This window comes from Phocoena phocoena, chromosome 4 (genome assembly GCF_963924675.1).
Source record: "Phocoena phocoena chromosome 4, mPhoPho1.1, whole genome shotgun sequence".
Lineage (NCBI taxonomy): Eukaryota > Metazoa > Chordata > Mammalia > Artiodactyla > Phocoenidae > Phocoena > Phocoena phocoena.
The window spans coordinates 143,410,334-143,432,245 of NC_089222.1; the positions used below are offsets into that span (position 1 = coordinate 143,410,334).

Below are 21,912 nucleotides of genomic sequence, written 5' to 3' on the forward strand. Positions count from 1 at the left end.
TGGGCAGACCGGCTCCCAAGGACATTTTGGGGTGAACTGGAGACCCTTGCCCTCTGAGTGACTCTGGGAACAGGGGAGGATGGGTGAAGCCGAGCTGGAGAGATGGGAGGCGGGGGCTCCTTCGGAGTTCATGATTTCAGAGCAGTGGGGCCTGAACTGGTGCTGGGAGAGAAAGGCGGGGCCGGGAGGGACCAACGCAGGCAGACCTCAGAGAGACCGCAGGCTTGGTTCCAGGTGACAGCAATAAAGCGAACATTGAGGCAAAGCTAGTCACGTGAATTTTTTGGTTTCCCTGTGTATATAAAAGTTACGTTTACACTCTACTGCAGTCTATTAAGTGTGCAATAGCCCTAGAAAAACAGTTTATGTTGGTGGGAATGTAAATTGGTACAAACATTATGGAGAACAGTACAGAGTTTCCTTAGAAAACTAAAATTAGCAATCCCACACCTGGGCGTATATCCGGAGAAAACCATAATTTGAGAAGATACATGCACCCCAGTGTTCACTGCAGCACTATTTACGATAGCCTGGACATGGAAGCAACCTAAATGTCCATCAACGGAGGAATGGATAAAGAAGATGTGGTACATATATACAACGGAATATTACTCAACCAGCAACATGGATGGACCTAGAGATTGTCATACTGAGTGAAGTAAGCCAGACAGAGAAAGACAAATATGATATGCTTATATCTGGAATCGAAAAAAACTGGTACAAATGAACTTATTTACAGAACAGAAATAGAGTCACAGAGGTGAAAAACAAACGTATGGTTACTGGGGGGAAGGTGGGGGAGAGGGGCAGGGAGGGATAAATTGGGAGGTTGGGATTGACATATACACACCACTACATATAAAACAGCTAAGGATGCCGATTATAGCACAGGGAACCAGGGTCAACCATGTAGAGCACAGGGAACTCTACTCCATACTCTGTAATGAGCTATATGGGAAAAGAATATAAAAAAGAGTGGATACATGTATGTGTATAACGGACTCACTTTGCTGTACAGCAGAAACGAACACAACATTGTAAATCAACTCTACTCCAATAAAATTTTTTAAAAATAAAAATCAGTGTACATGCCTTCATTTTAAAATATTTTATTTTATTGCTAAAAACTGCTAACCGTCATCTGAGCCTTCCACGAGTCAGAATCTTGTTGCTGGTGGAGGGTCTTTCTTGGATGTTGATGGCTGCTGGCTGGTCGGGGTGGTGGCTGCTGAAGTTTGGAACAGCTGTGGCAGTTTTTAAAATAAGACCCCAGTGAAGTTTGCCACGTCAATTGACTCTTCCTTTCACGAATGATTTCTCTGTAGCAGCAGTGCTGTGTGATAGCATTTTGCCCGCTGTAGAACTTCTTTCAAAGTTGGAGTCAATCCCCTCCAATCCTGCAGCTGCCTTATCAACTAAGTTGATGTAACATTCTAAATCCTTTGTTGTCGTTTCAACAGTCTGCACAGCATCTTCACCAGGAGTAAGATTCCATCTCAAGGAACCACTTTCTTTGCTCATCCGTAAGAAGCAACTCCTCAACCGATTAAGTTCTGTCATGAAATTGCAGCAACTCAGTCGATCTTCAGGCTCCACTTCTAATTCTACTTCCCTTGCTGTTTCCACCACATCTGCAGTTACCTCCTCCATGAGGTCTTGAAGCCCTCAAAGTCATCCATGAGGGCTGGAATCAACTTCTTCCAAACTCCTGTTAATGTTGATGCTTTGACCTCTTCCCATGAATCACGAATGTTACGAATGGCATCTAGAATGGTGAACCCTTTCCAGAAGGTTTTCGATTTACTTTGCCCAGATCCATCAGAGGAACTACCATCTACGGCAACTACAGCCTTCCGAAATGTATTTCTTAAATAGTAAGACTTGAAAGCTGAAATTACTCCTTAATCCATGGGCTGCAGAGTGGTTGTTGTTAGTAGTCATGAAAACAACACAAATCTCACTGTACATCTCCATCAGAGCTCTCGGGTGACCAGGTGCCTTGTCAATGAGCAGTAATATTTTGAAAGGAATCTTTTTCTCTGAGCAGTAGGTCTCAACGGTGGGCTTAAAATATTCGGTAACCCGTGTTGTAAACAGATGTGCTGTCATCCAGGTTTTGTCGTTGCATTTACAGAGCACAGGCAGAGTAGACTTAGCATAATTCTTAAGGGCCTTAGGATTTTCAGAATGTTGAATGAGCAATGGCTTCAACTGCAAGTCACTAACTGCATTAGCCCCTAACGAGAGAGTCAGCCTGTCCTCTGAAGCTTTGAAGCCAGTCACTGACTTCTCCTCTCTAGCTATGAAACTCCTAGATGGCATCTTCTTCCAATGCAGGCTGTTTTGTCTATGCTGGATAACAGATGTAGCCACCTTCATTAATTACTTAGCTAGACCTTCTGGATAACTTGCTGCAGCTTCCACATCAGCACTTGCTGCTTTATCTCCTACTTCTATGTCAAGAGACGGCTTCTTCCTTAAACCTCACGAACCAACCTCTGCTGGCTTCAAACTTTTCCTCTGCAGCTTCCTCACCTCTTTTAGCCTTCACAGAATTGAAGAGAGTTAGGGCCTGGCTCTAGGTTAGGCTCTGGCTTAAGGGAATATTGTGGCTGGTTTGATCTTCTATCCAGACAAGTAAAACTTTCTCCATACCGGCAATAAAGCTGTCTCGCTTTCTCATCATTCGTGTGTTCACTGGGGCAGCAGTTTTAATCTCCTCCAAGAACTTTTCCTTTGCATCCACAACTTGGCTGTTTGGTGCAAGAGATGTAGCTTTTGGCCTGTCTAGGCTTTCAACATGGCTTCCTCACTAAGCGTCATCATTTCTAGCTTTTGATTTAAAGTGAGAGACATGTGACTCTTATTTCTCTTGAACACTTAGAGGCCATTGCAGGGTTATTAAATGGCCTAATTTCAATATTGTTGTGTCTCAGGGAACAGGGAGGCCCAAAGAGAGGGAGAGATGGGACAACAGCCGGTCAGTGGAGCAGTCAGAACACACACAACATTGATCCATTTAGTTGGCCATCTTATAGGGGTGCAGCACATGGTGTCCCAAAACCATGGCAATAGTCATGTCAAAGATCACTGATCGGGCTTCCCTGGTGGCGCAGTGGTTGAGAGTCCGCCTGCCGATGCAGGGGACACGGGTTCATGACCCGGTCCGGGAAGATCCCACATGCTGCGGAGCAGCTGGGCCCGTGAGCCGTGGCCGCTGAGCCTGTGCGTCCAGAGCCTGTGCTCCGCAACGGGAGAGGCCACAGCAGTGAGAGGCCCGTGTACCGCAAAAAAAAAAAAAAAAAAAAAAAAAAGATCACTGATCACTGGAATTATCACTCAGCCATAAAAAAGAATGAAATCATGCCATTGGTAGCAATGGATGGACCTAGAGCTTATCATACTAAGTGAAGTCAGACAGAGAAAGACAAATATCATATGATATCGCTTATATGTGGCATCCAAAAAAATAAGATACAAATGAACTTATTTACAAAACAGAAACAGACTCCTCACGGACATACAAAACAAACTTATGGTTGCCAAAGGGGAAAGGTCGGGGGAGGGATAAATTAGGAGTTTGGGCTTAGCAGATACACACTGCTATATATAAAACAGGTAACCAACAGCACAGGGAACTATACTCAACATTTTGTAATATATATATATATATCTCTGAATCACTTTGCTGTACCCCTGAAACTGACATGATATTGTCAATCGACTCTACTTCATTTAAAAAAAAAAAAGATCACAGATCACCACAACAAATATAAAAATAATGAAAAAGTTGGAAATGTTGTGAGAATTACCAAAATGTGACCCAGAGACGTGAAGTGAGCAAATGCTCTCGGAAAGATGGTGCCAATAGACTTGCTTGACACAGGGTTGCCCCAAACCTTCAATCTGTAAAAAAACACAGTATCTGCAAAATGCAATAAGGCAAAACACAATAAAACAAGGTGGGCCCGTACTCAAGGAACTTGGATGTGACGTAGGTGTCAGCCCCCAGCCCACCAGGAGGCCTGAAGAGCGTACACACAGGCCAAAGCCATCTCTGCGGTCAGCCCTGCCCCTCAGCCTTTTGTGCGGACCTCCCGGCAGGGAGCCCCAAAGCCCACCCCGAGATGCCGAAGGCGCAGAACGGATGGGAGTGCCCCCTCCGGCGGCACCTGAGGGTTTCTTACCCAAGCCTGACGTGTATTTATTACGTTGTGTTTTATGAGCATTGCACACAGGAATTCTTATTTTCTAGGTGTTTTCCTGGCTCGCTTGAGGGTAATTTGAGAGAGGGACTTCACTATCTAGTCACTCAGCTAACTTAGCCAGAATCCATTTCCATTAACCATCTTCAGCAGAGTTACAGTCATATGATGTTTTTCTTTCTCCTAGGAGAAAACAGCACTAAAAAAATCATGGCAAAATAACCTGGTAACTTTTTTTTTTTGGCTGCGTTGGGTCTTCATTGCTGCACATGGCCTTTCTCTAGTTGCGGCGAGCGGGGGCTGGTGGCTTCTCCTGTTGCGGAGCACGGGCTCTAGGCACGCGGGCTTCATTAGTTGTGGTGCGTGGGCTCGGTAGTTGTGGCGCACAGGCTTAGTTGCTCAGCAGCATGTGGGATCTTCCTGGACAAGGGCTCAAACCCGTGTCCCCTGCATTGGCAGGTGGATTCTTTACCACTGTGGCACCAGGGAAGCCCCAACCAGGTAACTTTTAAAGAACTGGGAGCAGAGGCTATTTCATAAACAAAGGATAATGAAGAAATTTATTTGCAACTGTAAAACATCTTAACAAACAACTAAGTAAGAAAGATTAGTGATAGATGAGTAATAGCTACCCTGGTAACAGACGCATCTTTAAGACTCAACCTCCTACCACTCGGGCTTTTGCTTCATCTTAATCCAGCAGCTCTGGTCTGGCTTCCTCTTCTTCAAAACTAACGTTTCCTGGGAAGGAAAAGGAAATGTGAGTGTATTACCTTTTTTCTATTTAAAAATGCATGATTTGCTAGCAGATCTTTTGCAATAGGTATTATAAATGTTAAACATTTCTATTTATCAGGCAAAATCATGGAACGTTAAATTTTATCTTATACAGGCTTTTATAGTTTTTCTTTTGGTACCAGTAATAAACTAAGCAAAAGGTTTATTCGGAGTAAATGCTGAGACAAAGAACATCCATGTAAGTGAGAGTAAGGTCCAGCATTATCTTTTGCCTGCGCGCACTCATCAGTGAATAAAATTGCTGGACTATAATTTATAAGTAACACTGTTGAAACTCTGATCTCTGTGGAAGCTGTACTCCACGCTTCCCACCCTCCTCCCACACCCCCGTAAGAGCATTTGTGTGTATTAATGCTGAAAAATTAAATGGTAAAAGGGTTTAAATTTTGAAGGTGTTTGCTGTATATTATTATATGTGCATTACTATAAAGTGTTATAAAGGTGAAAAACATGTAGAAAAATGAAGCCATGGGATCAATCGACTGGGACCTGCAGCCCGAGCATGCCGTATTGGTGAAATGCAGATTAGCAAGGACCGAGTTAGAGAGAACATGCATCGCACGGCTGTCCCTACCAGGACACCTAAGAAGGAGCGACATTCCCAGGGCAGGTCCTCTGAGATGTCCCATCCCTCAGGCCTGGACCAAGGACGGCCTCGGTCAAAGGCAGAGAAAACCCTGTGCCCACCCCGGCATGCCTGATGCCTCCTTCTCTCCCGCCCTCCTGGCCCCCAGAGCGCAGGCTCACCCTGGTCTAAGCTGTCGTAGTGAAATTCCTCTCCGTCCTCCCTGCTGGCGTCTCCCTCCTCCTCTCCAGGATGCACTGAATCTAATTCCCCCTCTGACATGTCGTCGGTCAGAGGCTGGACCTCCTCCGCCGGCTCTCCCCCGCCTGAGATGGAACAAAGGGAACCGGTATCAGCAGACGCCTTGCCGCACCCACCCTGCTGACAGCAGTGCCCGCTTCTCCATCAGGGGACCACCCCTTAACTCAGAGTCACAGCTCCACCCAGGCCTGGCATCTGCTCCCTCATCCCCATCACAGTGATAGGTTCAGGGATGGGCATCACTGCTCTGAAGTACTAATTCCCAAGGGCTTTTTATTTTAAGTATATACAATATATATCCCAAGGGTTTTGATGAGCATTTGGAGAGAGAAGCTCTCTGTTCCCTAGGGTTCTTGAGCAGATTGGGTGGCAATCTGATAAAGTCACTGAGCTTTGGTCGCCAAAGGGAAGAGGATGCTGGCAAGCAGAGCCAGTGCACAGGAGAGAGGAGATCCAAGCACGGAGCCCTGATCCAGCCACACCTGAGGCTCTCCCCCTCCCACCCCCGCACCGCTCCAGTTGTATGAACCAATGAATTAGTATCAGTATTTTTCCACTTAGGCCAATTGGAACTGGTCTTCAATCACTTGCAACAGAAGGGCTCCTGCCCACTGTAACCTACCTTTGACACTCCACAGCCCCCTGAGGACTTCTTAGGAAGCCCCCTGTGAGGGTCACACAGAAACGCTGTCCAGATCCCCTTTAGGAAGGACCTGTCATCCCAGCTGCTGTCGGAGACTTGCCCAGGTCACACCCACGGCCAATCACTGACCAAGGGACTCAGAGCCTGCCTCCCGGGGAGCCCTACTCCATCTGCCCCCCAGGGCCTCCATATACCCTCAGCTCCTGGGGCCTCGCCCTGGCTTGGTCCATCTGCAGTGGTCTGCTCCTGGGGGCGGGGTGGGGTCCACAAGGCCAATTCTGTGATTTTGGTCACTTTCCATTTTGGAACGACAGTTACCAGTGTCTCCTCCTCATCCTCTTCTCTTTCCTAAGTTAAAAAATGTAACTTGACCAACATGCATGGGACATTTAGAGTGAGGGGAGATGGGACAGGTTTTGAATTGTACTGGGGCATTTTTATAACAGGATTCAGTGATCAGAGTAATTGCCAACTCTCCACAGTATAATCCAAGGGCTGAAAATGAATCTTGAAAGAATGAGGATGAGACACGAAGATGACCAGGACTAAGTGCCCTTTGCAGCCGCTAAGCCACATTTCAGCTCTAAGATTCTTTAAACATAACAAAACAAACACTGAAACTGAGCAGGACCTCGTGGGGCTCCTGGACACCAAAGCCTTTGTGTCCCCCGTTTCTTGTTTTAGGGAATAGGCCCCAGCCTCCATGACCTTCCCTGAGTTCCAAAGGGCAGGTTCAAGCAGTTACTAATCAGAAAAGGGAGGGGATGCAGAGATAAGGGAGGAGGAACCCAGAAACAGTGGTGCAGCCTTGGGGCAGGGTCCTCGTTCTGCCTCAAGGGATACACAAAACAACGTCTTTGAGCTCTTCTGCAGAACTAAAACCCCCAAGAAATGGAAGATGTTCGTTTGAAGATGTGCATTTGATGAAACTGGAATGTTTCATCACTACTTGACGAAACATTGTTCATTCCAGAGAGAAGGTCACAGTTTGATAACCTTGAGAAGCTCATCAAGAGACCACCTGAGGGGGCCTTCCCTGGTGGCACAGTGGTTGAGAGTCCGCCTGCCGATGCAGGGGACACGGGTTCGTGCCCCGGTCCGGGAAGATCCCACATGCCGCGGAGCGGCTGGGCCCGTGAGCCATGGCCGCTGAGCCTGCATGTCCGGAGCCTGTGATCCGCAACAGGAGAGGCCACAACAGTGAGAGCCCCGCGTACCGGGGGCGGGGGAAGAGACCACCTGAGGCCAGATTAAAAGAGTGCAGGCCCTGCACACACCCTGATCCTTATCAGCAACCCCACCCTTGAACCATTGCTATGAAATTCCTCACCAAATTCCACCAGGTTGGGACACACAGTTTTGAGGGCATTAGCCCACTGTGTCCCCCTTTGCCTGGCAAAGCAATAAAGCTGTTCTTTTCTGCTTCACCCAAAACTCTGTCTCTGAGATTCGATTCAGCACAGGTGTACAGAGGCCAAGTTTCGGTATCAACATCACTGTAAGAAAAAGCCTAAAAACACCCAAAGACATCCATGGAATGACATGGAAGGGCATAAACCCTGAAGCTCTAGTCTCAAGGATTATGGAGAGAAAAATAAAATGCAGTGAAAGTAGACGAAGTTCATCAGTTCCAAATGTGGAAGAATTTATAATAATGAATAATTCCAACAAAGGTTAACAGCCAACACGTGGCAATCTTACCAAGCATATTGGTCTACTTCTCAGTTTTGTAACTATCACAAAACTCCAAAGATTGAACATCAATCTATAAATATGGAAAACTTCACTGTCGCAAAGATGATAATACCTGTGACAAAGAGTGACAGACCCCTATTACTGCCGTTGAGTCACTCGGAAATACACTGCTCTCCTCCGTGTCCAAATGTCTGAGTTTCTCCAGGACAGTGGTGCTCAAACTTGAACTGCACCTTCAGAATCCCGTGGAGGGGTTGTCGAAGTCCAGATCGCTGGCCCCAGCCTGAGTTTCTGATTCAGGAAGAATGGGGTGGGGCCCAAAACTCTTCATTTCAAACAGACTCCCAGGTAGGGCCAGAGCTGCCGTAGGGACTGCGCTTTGAGAACGGCCCCCAAGGCTGTCTGCTCTCTCATTGGCTCCTGTGTGATCATGTGATCCCCCCCCCCCTTCAGGCGCTCACTCCTCCAGCTGCTGGGCGTGTTGGCAGCTGGTTGCTCATAACAGAGTTCCTGCCAGGAACTGCCCTCCATCAAAGGAGGCCGCATTGTCCAGGTTTCATGCCCCTGTCCACGGGCAGCCCACAGCCGGTGACTGGTCCACATGTGGGTCACAGGTCCTGGCCTCCATTCAGGACACTTTGAAGGGTCATCCCATTTCAGAGCTCCCATGGGGTCCCGTCAGAACCCAGCTTCCCCTTCTGCCCAATCCCCTTTCCTATACTCCCTTAGGGCAATTGGTCCCGACGCAGATCTGTAGGATCAGTATCACCGAGCAGCTCGTTTGCCTATGAACGTAGGAGTGATATAGACTCTGCAACCTACCACATCTGGTAAGTGATATTCCCCGTGCTGTTCACAGCCAATATCAAACACGTACTTTCCAGGGCCAACGGGCTACGAGCAAAGAGAAACCAAGAAATACTTCACTCTTGAGCGTCAACACCCAGTAGAAAGTACAAAATGCTTTATAAATGTGACTTTCATAAAACCTACCCCAAATCATGGAACTGGGGAAAATTCAGTATGGATTAAAGATGCTTTTGGGAACTAATGGCTAGTGGAATGCAAAGTATAGGCCCCCTTTTGTTTGTTTTAAAAAAAACTTTAACTACATTTTATCTCTTTATAAAAGTAATGTATTTATGACAAAAATTTCACTTAGTTGACCCACACAGTCAAACTAGCTAAAAATAGTACTATTGATATTTTTTAAAATTTTATCTAAATATATAGTTGATTTACAATATTGTGTTAGAACGACTAATATTTTGATGTAGTCTCTGTAACCTTATTTCTAATACAGAGATTTTTTTTTTAAATAAAAATCTGACCGTAACTACACGTGCTGACTCTTATTCTATCTTTACTTAGAAATAGGGCATGAATGACCTCCCATATCACAGATATTCTTCCATAACATCGGTTGTCAACCTGGTATGTTATTTCATCAAAGAATTATAATCTGTTTTACTCACCTACTATTGTTGATATTTGGTATGCTGATACTTTGGCAAAAAATGCTATGGTAAACATATTCTGAGTTAAATCTTTAGGTCCACCCTTGGCATTTTCCTCGGGGTAAATTTACAGAAGTTGAATTTCTGGATAAAAGTATGTGTTTTATATATATATATATTTAAACCAGAATAAGGCTCTAATAATTTTCTTTCCCACAACAGCACTTAAGAGCCTCTCGTCCGCAAACCCATATTTTTTCTGGGCTTAACATTTATTATACTTTTACATTTTATATATATATGTAAAAAACAGGACCTCATCATTTGAAGTCACACCTTTTAAGTTATCAGTAAGGCTGAATTTTTTTTCAACATTTTTGAAATTTAAATCACGTTGATTAAGCGCTTTACAAATTAAATGTTACAAATAGCCCAACCCCTTTTGTCAGATATCTTTTACATTTTCTTTAAGGTGCTCTCTAATCTATATTGGCTTATTTTTATCAAGTGAAATCTTTTGGGTTTTCCTTTCTATTTTTGTATAGAAAGTCCTCTTCCTCATTCCAAAGGTCATAAATACTTATTCTTCTATCTGTGACTTTCTTGTTTGCATTTAAATCTTTATTTCTTCTAGTAAGTATCTTCGTCTACATGTTGGAGGACAAACTTTGGTTTTATTTTTTCTCCCAAATGGTCATCAAGCTGTCCTAGCACTATTTCTTTTTTTCCTTTTTTTTGCGGTACGCAGGCCTCTCACTGTTGTGGCCTCTCCCGTTGCGGAGCACAGGCTCCGGACGCGCAGGCTCAGCGGCCATGGCTCACGGGCCCAGCCGCTCCGCGGCACGTGGGATCTTCCCGGACCGGGGCATGAACCCGTGTCCCCTGCATCGGCAGGCGGACCGTCAACCACTGCGCCACCAGGGAAGCCCTCCCAGCACCATTTCTTGACTTCTCCCCACCATTCCTTTTAACTGGAAATGACATCCTTTCAAGTGCTAAATTATTTTATATACTTCGATCTGTCTGTGGACTCTCTAACCTGCTTCACTGATCTATATTTCTCTATCCTAGTATCACACTGTTTTCATTATCGAAGATTTATAGTGTGTTTTCATAACTTGTCAGCAAGGATGTGAACAGGTAATTGTCTGAAGGAAGAAAGTCAAACCAGCAATAAAAGTGTGTAAAGGTGCTGGACCTCACCAGGAATCAGGGAATTCCACATTAAAACTATGAGATAACATTTTTTACCCACCAGATTTGAAAAGAAAATGTTAAAGACTAATACCATCCAATGTTGATGGAAGAAGTGATGAAGAGACTCCCATATCCTGCTGACCAGAGTATAAACTGGCTTAGCTTTTCAGGACAATTAGAGTATCCACCATCATCTAAAGTATCAATACTTGTAGATTTCGCAATTCCGGTAACTAACCTACATAAAAACTTCTGAAATACACAAAAAGATAGCTTTTTCGGGGGTATATTTTTGTGTCCTGATATACTGTGGCTCTATTTATGTAATTAAAATCCCCATGCTGTAACTCTGTATAAGCTGTACATGTAAGTCCGTGCCTTTGCGATGCTTGAGGTGGGCAGGCGGGATCCAGAGTCTGGGCGTTTCACGGTTGGAACTACGCTCTGGCACAACTTTAAAGTCTTTTTCTAACTAGCAGAACAAAGTCCCACTCTGCTCTTACTCCTCAGATGAGTCTAGGTTCGCAGCGTTCATTGGTCCCTCCCAATTGACTCGTATCAAATTCTCTTTCTTCCACCCACCTCCGTGTGCCGAAAAAGATCTCATGAGGTTTTGCTGGGAGTGACGTATTCCATGTACAGATTTGAGGAGAGCGTGCCTACACGCACAAAGACTGAAAGCAGAGTCTGCGATTAGGGCGTGAATTATATGGAAATGAAAACTGAGTTTTAAGGGTCTGAGGCTACTTTATTAAATCAGTTAGATGTTCCTCTGTCAAACTCTTAACACCTTTCGTTTGCTCAGCAAACTCTTTCTTCGGGGAAAGTTTCTGCTCAACCCCTGATCAAGGCTACATGGCAAATGCAGGGTGGTAGGTAGCGTCCAAATTACTCAGGGTTTCTCTGCATCCCATCAGGGCTCGGGCAACAAGGACAGGCAAGGCCACAGAGTCCTCCCAACAGAAATGACCCATCACAGGTACTGCGAACCGGAAACCTTCAGACCCAAGGCCTCCAGCTCCACCACCACCTGGAGCAGGTGGGTGGGCGTGGGGCTCCAGGGAGGACCTGGTGTGTCTTCCTCCCTGCGGCTCCGGCTGCGGGCCTCCCGGGGGAAAGAAAGTCAAAACACCCACAGGCTCAACTGCAGGAAATGCTCAGTCGTTCCAGACAAATACGTATTTCATATCCGATTTACTCATAAGACCAAGGTCAAGATGCCCCCAGTGCTATAATGACTCCCGCTGCTGGGAGAGACCATGGATGTTACTGAGATGCAGAGAAACTGGCTGAGCTTCCCCCGCCCCCACCCTGCCCTCTGTGGGTATCAGTGAGGCTCGGAGCTCAGCACAGCTGCCCTGTTTCCCTATCTGGAGCGGGTGGGAGGGTTTGCCTGGGTTTGTCCTATTTTCTGCTCACACATTTATACAGGCTCGGGGAGGAGGGTGTTGCTTATTTCATTGGCAAACATCGCTGCCCGTTGACTTACATTTTTGTTCAAGAACTTGCCCTGGTACCTGTGGTTCAGGTGGATGAGCTCTGCCGTGCCCTTCTGCTGGCCGTTCACCCAGGTACCCACGTACTTGCTGCCCGTCTCCGCGTAGAAGTAGGTGCCTTGCCCGTGCCTGGTGAAGATGAGGACCGCGATGCACTCGGTTCCGTTGCAGTGAAAACCCCTCCAGGTTTATGAGACACACATTTGTTTTGGGTGTTTTTTTTTGCGGTACGCGGGCCTCTCACTGCTGTGGCCTCTCCCGTTGCGGAGCACAGGCTCCGGACGCGCAGGCTCAGCGGCCATGGCTCACGGGCCCAGCCGCTCCGCGGCACGCGGGATCCCCCCGGACCGGGGCACAAACCCCGCGTCCCCTGCATCGGCAGGTGGACTCTCAACCACTGCGCCACCAGGGAAGCCCTGAGACACACATTTGAATCAAGGGGGGGGCCTACGCTGAGGCGGGCTCACAAGTGGCTTCTATATCTGGGCCCAGTCGAAGCACACCTCCTGCTCGTGGCCCCAGCTGAGAGCAGGCATCCCTGCTGTACAGCGGCGGCCTCCCGCCTATCAGCTGGCTGGCTCGGGGAAGAGGCAGGGCTCCTGGGAGCTGCAACTCAGCGCCCAGAAGGTTCTCCTGTGCCCTCCGTGGCCTGGGGCCCTTGGGTGGGTTCCCGGGAACCTGCAGCCGCGCAGTACATTGCTCCCACGCTGGCCTTAAAGCCATGAACCGTGGGGCAGAGCTGGCCAGTGGGCTCTCCGGTCATGATTCTGTCGCTTAGTTACCGTCACGTGCTCATGACGTGAACTGATCTGCGGGCCCAGGGGGAGAACCGAACCTTTGGTGAGCAAACCACTCCCCGGTGTAGCTGTCATTGTTGACGTAGTAGTACACGCCGTGGCCATGCCTCAGGTCGTCCGCCCACTCCCCTGGAAGGGCCACACAAAAGCAGGGGTCAGGAGGAAACAGCTCCGCCCTTCACCACTGCCCCTGCCCACTCTGACCCCCCTCCATCCCTGCCTCCCGGCCGGACCGATAGACACCTGGAGTGGGGAGCCGGAGGAGGGAGGCTGAGCCGGGCCTCTGGGGGGACGGGCTGGCAGGTGTATGTACTGGGCCACTGTCACCTGCATGTGCTAACGGCGGCTTTTTCCCACTTGGCCGGCGGCACAGCAAGGCTTCAAGCCAGGGTTTGCTGCCCTATGGACAGTGGCCCCAGCTCCACACCCCTGCTGCCTCGCGTGCGTTCAGTGATCCAGCAACAACTTGGAGGCTCGGTGGTCTATTCTCAGCCACTTGCCGGCATTTCAATCTGTTTCCCTCCTCGCACCTGCTCCAGCGCCTGTGTTGAGCATCCCCGCCAAGTGGCCGCAAGCCGGTCTGCACCCCTTTCGGCCAAAGCAGCGGCAAAGAAGTCCCACGTTAACTTGGGCTTTGGGCTGGAAGACTGTGGACTTACTGAGCTAAAATGAGTACTTAGCCTCCGACCTCAGAGAGGAAATCCCTGGGCAGTGACTGCGCCCTGCACCCATTAAGGTACAAAACCATAAGGAGACACGACAACTTACAACTACCTCCAAAGGCGTTTTATATGTTAGCTAATAACCTTCGCAGTAAAATTTCCTTCAAGCCCCTACTCTGAGTGCATATATATGTATCTCCACATATGCATATATCTTCTCATACATCACATATATAATATATATAAATATATATGTTGTTCAAATTAGATTAACATCTACGCTGAAATCAAAATGACAATAATGAGATTAGGTTCATCAGAATCTGGAAAGAATTAAATCCTAAATTAGATTGTGTCAAGTTGATTTAAAAAGCAGATGGGTCCTACGTCTGGAGCCAGGCTTCTAAGATTTATGAAACAAAACCAAAGAGAAATTCCATCTCTAGTAGGAACAGCAGTGACACTGTCCACCCAGGTGTCGGATTCCAGCAGAAGCCCTCTTTGATGATGCCTCGGTTCTGGTTTTATGTGGCCACCAGACCCGCAGCTCCAGCCCACACCCTCAGAGGGTGGAATCCGTGGTAAGAAGCGCTGCTATCACACAGGCTACATTGTGGCCACCGACATTTACTGAACACATACGATCCGTCGGGTCTGGTTCTGAGCATCTCACGTGTGTTCACTCATCTGATCCTCGCACTGCAGGGGAGAAGGCTGAGCAGGGAGGGATGGGGTCCCCTGAACCGGGTCACACCTACTGTCACACCAGTTCCAGGGTTGGGCTCACAGACCTTTTTGGAAATCTGATGAAAACTAGATAACTTCGCAGAAAAGCAGCCCGGAACATAACCTTTGCACACCGTTGGCAAGGCTCACAACCCACCCCCGCTCGTCTCTCTCCCTGGGTTAGGAACGGCCTTCACCGGTCTTTGGGGTGAGACGTCACACTGTCGTCACACCAGGTGACAATGGTGGGTGGGGCGGCAGTGCGGTTCTTGGAAATAAGGGGACAAGAGTCTTCCTGAGCTACGTAACATTGGCACGTAACGCCCTGCGGCAGAGGTAAGAACGCCACTTTAACGAGGCAGAACACCTCCCAGATCAGAAGCCTTCAGTGAAGGAACCACCATCTAAACCAACAATGTGTTCATCAGAAGAGGGGCTGGTCAGAAATGGAAGACAGCAAGCACAGCTCCAAGGAGACTCTACCACTGAGCACCAGTTGACCTGGGTCCAACCCACCCCCCGAGGTCCGTGCTCGCCCAGCAACCTCTCTCAGCGCATGGGCCCCCAGGAGGGAGTGTGCAGGCCACAGGGACAGTCACATGTCCCCCTGTGGATCAGTTCACTAATTACAAGGCTCTCTGGTTTCTGCATCAACCCTGTGAACACAGGAACATAGATCGTATTTGTTGAATGACTGGGGAACTTGAAGCTTTCATGCATGTCTCAGCATCCCCAGAGAAGTTCCATCCCCAAGTCCTCCACAACACGGAAGTCTGCTTTGTGGTAATACTTTACCTTCATATCTTGATCCGTCTGGATAGATAAAAGTGCCTCGACCATGTTTTTTATTTTTAACATATTCTCCAATGTACCGTGCACCACTTTTAAATTTGTAGGTCCCCTGAAACACATTGATTATATAATTCATATCAATCCTGAATTTAATCATTGCTAACAGAGTATTAAATTGGGTAAACCACCCACTCAAGCCACCGATTCTGACCTGGCCGTGCCTTTCACCATGTTCGTATTTCCCTTCATACGTGTCCCCATTGGGCAGTCTCGCTTTCCCATGACCATGCCGCTCACCGGCCTCGTTCCGCTCCCCTTCGTATTCCTGGACCGAAGAAAACTAGATGATCACAGTTACCATTTATTAAGCACTAACCAGGGATCTCCCTGGTGGTCCAGTGGGTAAGACCCTGCACTCCCAAAGCAGGGGACCCGGGTTTGAACCCTGGTTGGGGGACTAGATCCTGCATGCTGCAAGGAAGATCCCACGTGCTGAAACGAAGACCCAGCGCAGCCAAAATAAATTTTTTAAAAAATGAATAAAATAAATAAAAGCACTAACTATGTGTTAGGCATTTTATAAATAGTATTCCATTGCATCCTCCCAATCCTTGGCCTTGTCTTACAGGTGAGGTAGGTACCACACCTGGGTGACATGGAGCATCCGTCCAGGGTCACACAGCTGGCACCTGTCCACGGTGGGACTTTCACTCTCTCCCTCCAATGTATTATGATAATCCTTTAAGCTGTAAACAAAACTGACCATTTTGAGGAAAATGCGAGGTGCGCCAAGTTGTGTTCCTTATAGGAACACGTTTGAAGTAGCATTTGCGGGTGGAACGTGTCCTAAACCCACCTTCCTCCAATAATACAGAACTTAAAATGCAAATCATCCCTGGGGTGTCTGTGTCCCGAAGACAGCTTTGACCTTCAAGGAAGCTCTGATGGTGGGAGAGGGGCAGGGGGAGCTGAGGAATAAACTGGGCTCAGTTGTCAACTTGAGTCTCCCAACTGAATTTAGTTTATCTTATTTTTAAACTCCTTATCAAGAGACTTAAGGTTCAAACCCTCATAGCTAAGATCGATAATTAATCTATCTTAAAAGTAAATCAATAAAAAACATAATACAAGCTTGTCGCTTCCCTATTTTCTCGATCCTTCATGAAATAAATGTTTCTCAAGCACCTAATACGTGAGTGTAGAGTGCAAATCATGAATAATGAAATGGCGAGGGCATAGAGCAATGATTTGACATGGCGCTGGATCTGGATAGACATTACACACAAGCTCAGACACATTAAATCAAGGGCTTCAGAAACAAACATTTTTGCAGTTCTTGTGCTTTTCTAGCACTGTTTGGCTCAGAAATTCATGCTCAGGTTATAACGCAGAATTTTATAACCTTACAAACTTGTTTCAGGGTTAGTCTAAGTCAAAGTGTACAAAAGGCTCCTCCTGGCGCCCCAAAGACCTCTCAATACACCCAGTACTGAGACGCTGGGGTGCCTGAATAGGAAAAGAACCCTTGAAAATGACCCCACTGTGAATCGAACCTGAAAATTATGGACGCTAAAAAGTTACAGATCGGTAGGGCCTTTTGAGGGGATGAACTAGAAAGCTTACTGGGAAGGTGATGTAGCTTGGGTTCGCCAGAAGCAGACCTTGGAGAGAGATTTTTTTTTTTTTAAGTGCTCCCAGGAGAAACCAGCAAAGGGGGTGCGAAAACAGACGTGAAAGAGGCGGCTGCCAAGCATGGGTGATGTCCCAGACTCAGCCTCACCGCACAGGGCGTGCTGGAGTGTCGATCACTGCAGTTTGTCCTGCCTTTTAGCACTAGCTGCTGGCTGTCCCGGGATGCGTACATCCCAGGCACTTCCGCCGCTCCCTACTGGCCAGGTGACTCCAGTGCACAGACGTGCTTGTCTTCAGCAGCAAATCAGGCAGAAGCTGGAAGATGGGTGTGCAGAGCTAGTAAAAACAGGTCCGAGCAAGCAAGCACATCTATCTCAGAAGCGCTGCTAGATTTTTCAAGTAAATCTGAAACGATTTCAACTCTGTACCTTGCACACACACAGCGGATGAGGTTCCCAGCCTGCCAGCCAGGCAACAGTCACCCTCTGGCTTCGGGCAGCACAAATGTGCCCACGTGGAGCCCAGCTCACATCACTGAATGTGCACCCCTTACCTCCTCTCCGCTGTCTAAACCAGGAAATATTTCCAACGACCCGGGTCATTTCCAACAAGAGTGAAGAAAGCACATGGGATTACAGGCCTGGATGGTAATACTTCAGGAAGCCTTCGCTGAGCCTGGGACCTCCTTAGCATTTCTTGAAGGCTGCCAGGAAGCAGCTTTCCTCCATCTTCCTTTAATCCTGAGGGGCCAGGCTCCATTACAGAAATAGTTTCAGAATAATATACAAAAATACATTCAAGAATAGTATGGTAGCTTGGGATGGCCCAGCCATCCAAGGAAACTGCCTCCATGAAGGGTGACAGCAGGGAAGAGGACGCTTCCAACGTCTTGGATTTGGAAATCTTTGCCGTTAACGATAGGAGGAATTGGTAGAGGGGGGAGCGAGAAGGGATTCGGCAGGCGGACGTCATAACGTTTCACCTTTCACAGCCATCTTGCAGGACGCAGCGCCCGCTGTGGCCTGCGTGGTCCTTGCTCTTGGCTGGGCCTCCCAGTGGGACTGTGGCTGGCCTCCAGGCCACCCCACTCTCCGAAACCGGTTTCCAAGGGTCCGCGCACCCCTGGGAGCTCCCCCCCCCTTACCCGGAGATCTCACCCCAAGATATTTCTCTCCCTCCTCCTCCAACTCTTCCGAGCCCAGGTCCGACATGATCCCGCCCCAGTCTGGATCCCGGCTGCCGCCTGAGCCTTTCTAGTCGGTAGGTACCAGCTGCCTGCACCGCGTCCGCCGTCGCCACGGAGACGCGGCCAGGCCCGCCTTCCTCCCAACTGGGGCGTAGAAGCCGGAAGGTGGGGGTAGGAGTCACTGTTAACCATCGCATGCTGTCATAGCAACGGGATGCATCCACCAATCGCCGCTTGGGACGGGAGAGAGGCGGGGCCTGGGGCGGGAAGGCGTAGGGAGAAGCCAATGGCAGCCTCCGGGGGCTGTCATAGCAACGAGAAGGGGAGCCTCGGCCAATCGTCGCGCAAGAGGAGGGAGGGGGCGGGGCCTGAGGCGTACTAGGTACCCACCTGCTCGCTAACCTGGACACCACGTGGCTTGCCCCCTTTAACCAGCTGCTGGGTGATGCTGCAACGAGGAGGGGTGCAGGAAGCGCGTCGGGCCAGTTCTCTTGAGGCCTTCACCCCTGCCTCGGGCTGGGCACTGCCCCTTCCCAGCCCCGGCCACTGGTTCCTCGGATACCTCGGCAGGCCCTCTTCACCTTTCTGAGCTGTCTTCTGATCCTTGGGTGTTGGCGGTCCACAGAGATGTGTTCTTCAAGATCTTTTCTCGTGTTTGTAAACATCTCCTCCTGACTCAAGGAGTCAGCTCCGACCTATCAGCAGATGCAATCTACCCTGATGCCCGTCAGGGTTTGACGTCTCTCCTCCACCCTAGGTGTGAGTCCAGCCCCCTGGGGTTCCCATGTGGAGCTCACTCCCTCACACACGCCTAGACAGTCACTCACACGCGCACACATACACCTGCACATTGACACTCACTCCCACTTGTTAATGGGCCCCTCCTCCTAGCTTCCCTCCGGTCATCTGACCCTGGGCCTGCCCAGGGCCCCTCATGATCTCCTTCCCAACTCGGCTGTCACCAGCCCTGATCCCAGCCTGTAAGTTCTAGCAGTGGTCTCTAATTCAGCCTCTCTATCTCCAGCCTTTGGTACTCTTCACCACCTCACGTTCCTCCTCTACTCCGAAGCCCAAATGCAGACCAGCCTTATCCACTGGCGTTCAGTCCCTCCATGTTCAAGCCCTAAGTCATCCTCTCAGCCTCACAGCCCATCATCCCCTTCCTATACTGGTTTAGATGCTTCAGACAAAAGAAAACCACAGGCACTTGCCCCAGTACATCCGTCACTTCCCCACTTCTATGCCTCTGCCTGTGCCAGATTCTCTCCCTGGAAAGTCTTCCTTCCCCCAGCCTTGCCTATCAAAAGTCATAGCCATTCATCAAAGACTGGATAAGAGACCACTTCCAGAAAAAGCTCCAAATTCATGATAAGGGTGCCCTCGTGGAGGAAAAGGGGAATGGGGCTTAGAGAAAGAGGAGAGGACTTCAGCTCTGTATCATCTATCTGGCTATCAACCATCCATCTACCTATATATTTTAAAGGTCTGAGTGTGACAACATGCAAAATTTAATTTTAAGTAGTGTGTTTTTATTAGCATATAATAACCATATTTCTCTGTATTTTTAACTTTTGCTCTAAATGTTGGACACCTCCCTCCTGCAGTTTCCATTGACCCTTCAAGTTAGCTGTGCTCACTGTCTCTTAATTCCCATCGTACCTTTAGCCATCTTCATCAAATACACGAGACAAGTTCTGTCTCATATGACAGTCATCTGGGCGGTTGTCTGATTTCTGGGTGTCAGGAGCCATGCCGCCCTCATCTTCCTTTCCCCCTCAGCGTCTCATGTTTTGCACACAGTGGATGCTCAACCAAGCCAAGGGAATCCAGTCCACATGGGCCTTTAGATCCCCTGGTGAGATGGAAATGTTTTTCCTTTATCACTTTTACTTAAGAGAATCTCTATTTTGTGTGCGGAAGTAAACAAAGACCACCCAATGAGAACAAGCAAAGACTATTTATTCGCGGCTTGCTATAGCAAGGGACTCAGCCACCATCACTTGCATTTCGGCAGAGACTCAAAGGCAGGCAGAGGAGTGGGAAAGCTTTATAGTGGGAAAAAGGAAGGGGGTTGGTGCCCTGACTGCAGGCTGTGGGTGTGGGAAAGCTGCCAGAGGGCTCAGGAGAACCGAGACATCCCGTGTGTTTGGTTACAGTAAAAATTCAGCTTTCTCTGGTTGGTCCTAAGGGGGAAGGGGGGGGGGCAAAAATTAGGGTGCCTCTCAGTTATAATCAAGTCCTGGCCATTTGGAGCCAATTGTTAAAGGGGTTATTGTTTGTTACTGGATCAGCTAGTAGAGCTAGCGACTGACTTCCTGCCAGTCTGGCCTACAGTAGGCTGGCTTCTTGCGATGGCTACTGTAGATAGTGGGTTGGTTTCCTGGGCTTTGTTGCTGCAACTTGTGGGTCAGAGTTCTATTTCTATATATGGTTTGGCCATCGTACATTTGTATATCCAATTTTAATGTGTTTTTGCAAATTATACAAATAACTGTGTTTCATCTTAAATCTAAATATTGTATGGTGCTCTTAGTTGCTTTTGAGATTTAATACCTTCAACAATAATAATAACCCCAACTTTTTATTTATTTAAATCTAATATTTAAGTATTTTAAAAATTGATCTAAATGGAGGGAAAGCGGTCTTAAAGTCATCATCATTTAGTGGAAATATTACTCCCCTAGAGCCAGAATGCCCAATGTCAAATTCTGGGTTCCCATGGCCTATTAGCTTTGGTGACCTCAGGCAACTCACCTGCCCTAAGCCTCAGTTTCCTATTCTGTAAACTGAGGGGAATAAACCCTTCCAAACTTGAAGAGCTGCCCTGGGGATCAAAAATGGTACTTTATTAATGTATTGTTATTTATTATGATAGCTATATAATGCCATCAATGAAGATCTAACAAAGAAATCACATATCATTAATAGAAAGTTCTCCTCGCACCCACCCACCCCCCTCCCAGGTGTGTCGTGTGATGTTGCTGGGGGATGGGGAGATGGGGGAGGGTAGCAGTGCCTGAGAAAACACAAAGGCCAACTCCATGAGGTGGATAGCTGAATAATCAACAGATCTTCCAGAAGACACATAGCATGCTGACGTTTCCCTCTGAAACAACAGCATAATGGAAGGTTGCAACCTTAACCGCATCTCAGGCCCAAATCCATCACTTACCGAAAAAAGAAACAATGAACAGGCAAATTAACACACAAGACCCTACGATTATATTGTTTGTTAGTTGCAAAGATTAAAAAGATTGTAAACACCCCAAATTAACAGTTTTTCTTGTGGGAAAAAGTGGGGACTTTAGAAGGACCGATGACTATGATTTTCTTCTTTATACTTGTCAGTTGCCACATTTACTACAGTGGGGTGTGTCTTTTTATAATACTACCTCAAAATATTTTAAATATTAGAGATCTGGAATGGTAATACAATCAAGAATATGCAACCAGATGTTAGCTTTTCTGCATATAAAAATAAATGTCAGGAATTCAATTTTCAAATTTTCTCTAAAAATGCCAGTGAGTAATGTTTGCTAAGTTCTGACTCTGTGCTGGCAGTGTTTGAAGAGTTTTATATATGAATTATCTTAACAAATCCTCACTGTCATTTCTCCATTGTACAGCTAAGGAAACGGAGCCACAGAGAGGTAAAGACTTTGCTCACAATCACACAGCCAGTGGGATTCAAACCATGCCATCTGACTCAAGCTATTGCTGTAAATCACTACACTCTACTGCCCACCCCAACCCCCCGCCCCAGATCTCTGATTTAAAGGAATAACTATGCTTTTCTGGGA

At 47.7% G+C, this 21,912-nt stretch overlaps 1 protein-coding gene across 2 annotated transcripts; it reads right to left on the reverse strand.

Annotated features, from left to right (window-relative positions):
- Nucleotides 1-4,737: 4,737 nt before the first annotated feature.
- Nucleotides 4,738-18,147, reverse strand: RSPH1 (radial spoke head component 1). Of its 2 annotated transcripts, XM_065876775.1 has the most exons (9): nt 18,084-18,137; nt 15,506-15,619; nt 15,298-15,403; nt 13,153-13,243; nt 12,311-12,446; nt 8,990-9,061; nt 6,667-6,820; nt 5,751-5,894; nt 4,897-4,946 (listed from the first exon to the last, which is right to left on the reverse strand). In XM_065876775.1, exons 1-9 carry the CDS (start codon nt 18,135-18,137, stop codon nt 4,897-4,899), a joined length of 921 nt encoding a protein of 306 aa, XP_065732847.1. The 2 variants fall into 2 exon arrangements, with proteins under 2 accessions (XP_065732848.1, XP_065732847.1); XM_065876776.1 differs by lacking the exon at nt 15,506-15,619 and having other exon boundaries at nt 4,738-4,946; nt 18,084-18,147.
- Between the last annotated feature and the right edge of the window lie 3,765 nt (nt 18,148-21,912).